This window comes from Pyrgilauda ruficollis, unplaced genomic scaffold, assembly GCF_017590135.1.
Source record: "Pyrgilauda ruficollis isolate IOZ18807 unplaced genomic scaffold, ASM1759013v1 scaffold1130, whole genome shotgun sequence".
In the NCBI taxonomy this organism is placed as follows: Eukaryota; Metazoa; Chordata; class Aves; order Passeriformes; family Passeridae; genus Pyrgilauda; species Pyrgilauda ruficollis.
In genome coordinates this window covers 1,841-2,771 of record NW_024509545.1, presented here as the reverse complement: position 1 = coordinate 2,771, position 931 = coordinate 1,841, and the positions used below count along the sequence as shown (strand labels likewise).

Below are 931 nucleotides of genomic sequence, written 5' to 3'. Positions count from 1 at the left end.
GTGCAGCTGCGGCGCCAGCGCCAGCTCCTCGGGCGTGCGGGCCAGCGCCAGCAGGAAGAAGAGCGCCTCGGCCGCGCCGTGCGGCGCCGAGTGCACCGCCAGCAGCGCCAGCAGCTGGTGCTGCCACAGGCAGCGGCGCCGCTCCAGCCGCAGCGTGTCCTGGCACACCGGCGTGCAGCTGCGGCGCCAGCGCCAGCTCCTCGGGCGTGCGGGCCAGCGCCAGCAGGAAGAAGAGCGCCTCGGCCGCGCCGTGCGGCGCCGAGTGCACCGCCAGCAGCGCCAGCAGCTGGTGCTGCCACAGGCAGCGGCGCCGCTCCAGCCGCAGCGTGTCCTGGCACAGCTCGCGCACGTGCGGCCGCAGCGCCTCCAGGAACGGCACCGGGCGCGCCGGGCACTCGGCCAGGCTGGCGGAGCCGCGGCCGTGCACCAGCTTCTGCAGGTGCAGCAGCAGCAGCTGCAGCAGGCGCTCGCAGGCCTCGCGCACGCCCTCGTGCAGCGCCGGGCCCGGCGCCGTGATCACCGAGGCGGGCGCGGCCGTGGCCAGCAGGAAGCGCAGCGTCCGCAGCGCGCCGGCCGAGGTGTGGCACAGCAGGTGCACCACCACGCCCACCACGCCCTCCAGCTCGTCCCTGGGCACGGCCGAGAAGTGCTGGTGCAGCTGGTTGAGCACCGGCGGCTTCAGCGAGTCCACCAGCTCGGGCGAGACGGCGGCCAGCAGCGCGGGCGACATCAGCGCCAGCTGCAGCAGGAAGGGCACCGTGGCCTTGTGGTGCTCGCGGGGCGAGCCCAGGCTCTCGTGGAACATCCTCAGCAGCTCCTGCTTGATGCTGCCGGCGTGCCGCGACGCCAGGTGGCCCAGGATGCCCACCACCGAGGCGATCTTGGGCACGCGCTTGTCGCCCGCCGCGCCGCCCGCCTCGCCGCCGCCGCC

The 931-nt window shown here is 75.9% G+C and overlaps 1 protein-coding gene across 1 annotated transcript in view; it reads right to left on the bottom strand.

Moving 5' to 3' along the window:
• Positions 1 to 925, bottom strand: part of LOC121360145 (integrator complex subunit 5-like) — a 2,571-nt gene extending 1,646 nt beyond the window's left edge. Inside the window, exons 1-2 of the mRNA XM_041479678.1 lie at positions 332 to 925; positions 5 to 159 (exon numbers count right to left, since the gene is read on the bottom strand). Coding sequence (XP_041335612.1) covers positions 5 to 159; positions 332 to 805 — 629 coding nt within the window. The 5' untranslated portion in view covers positions 806 to 925. The remainder of the gene's footprint in view (positions 1 to 4; positions 160 to 331) is intronic.
• Positions 926 to 931: the final 6 nt, after the last annotated feature.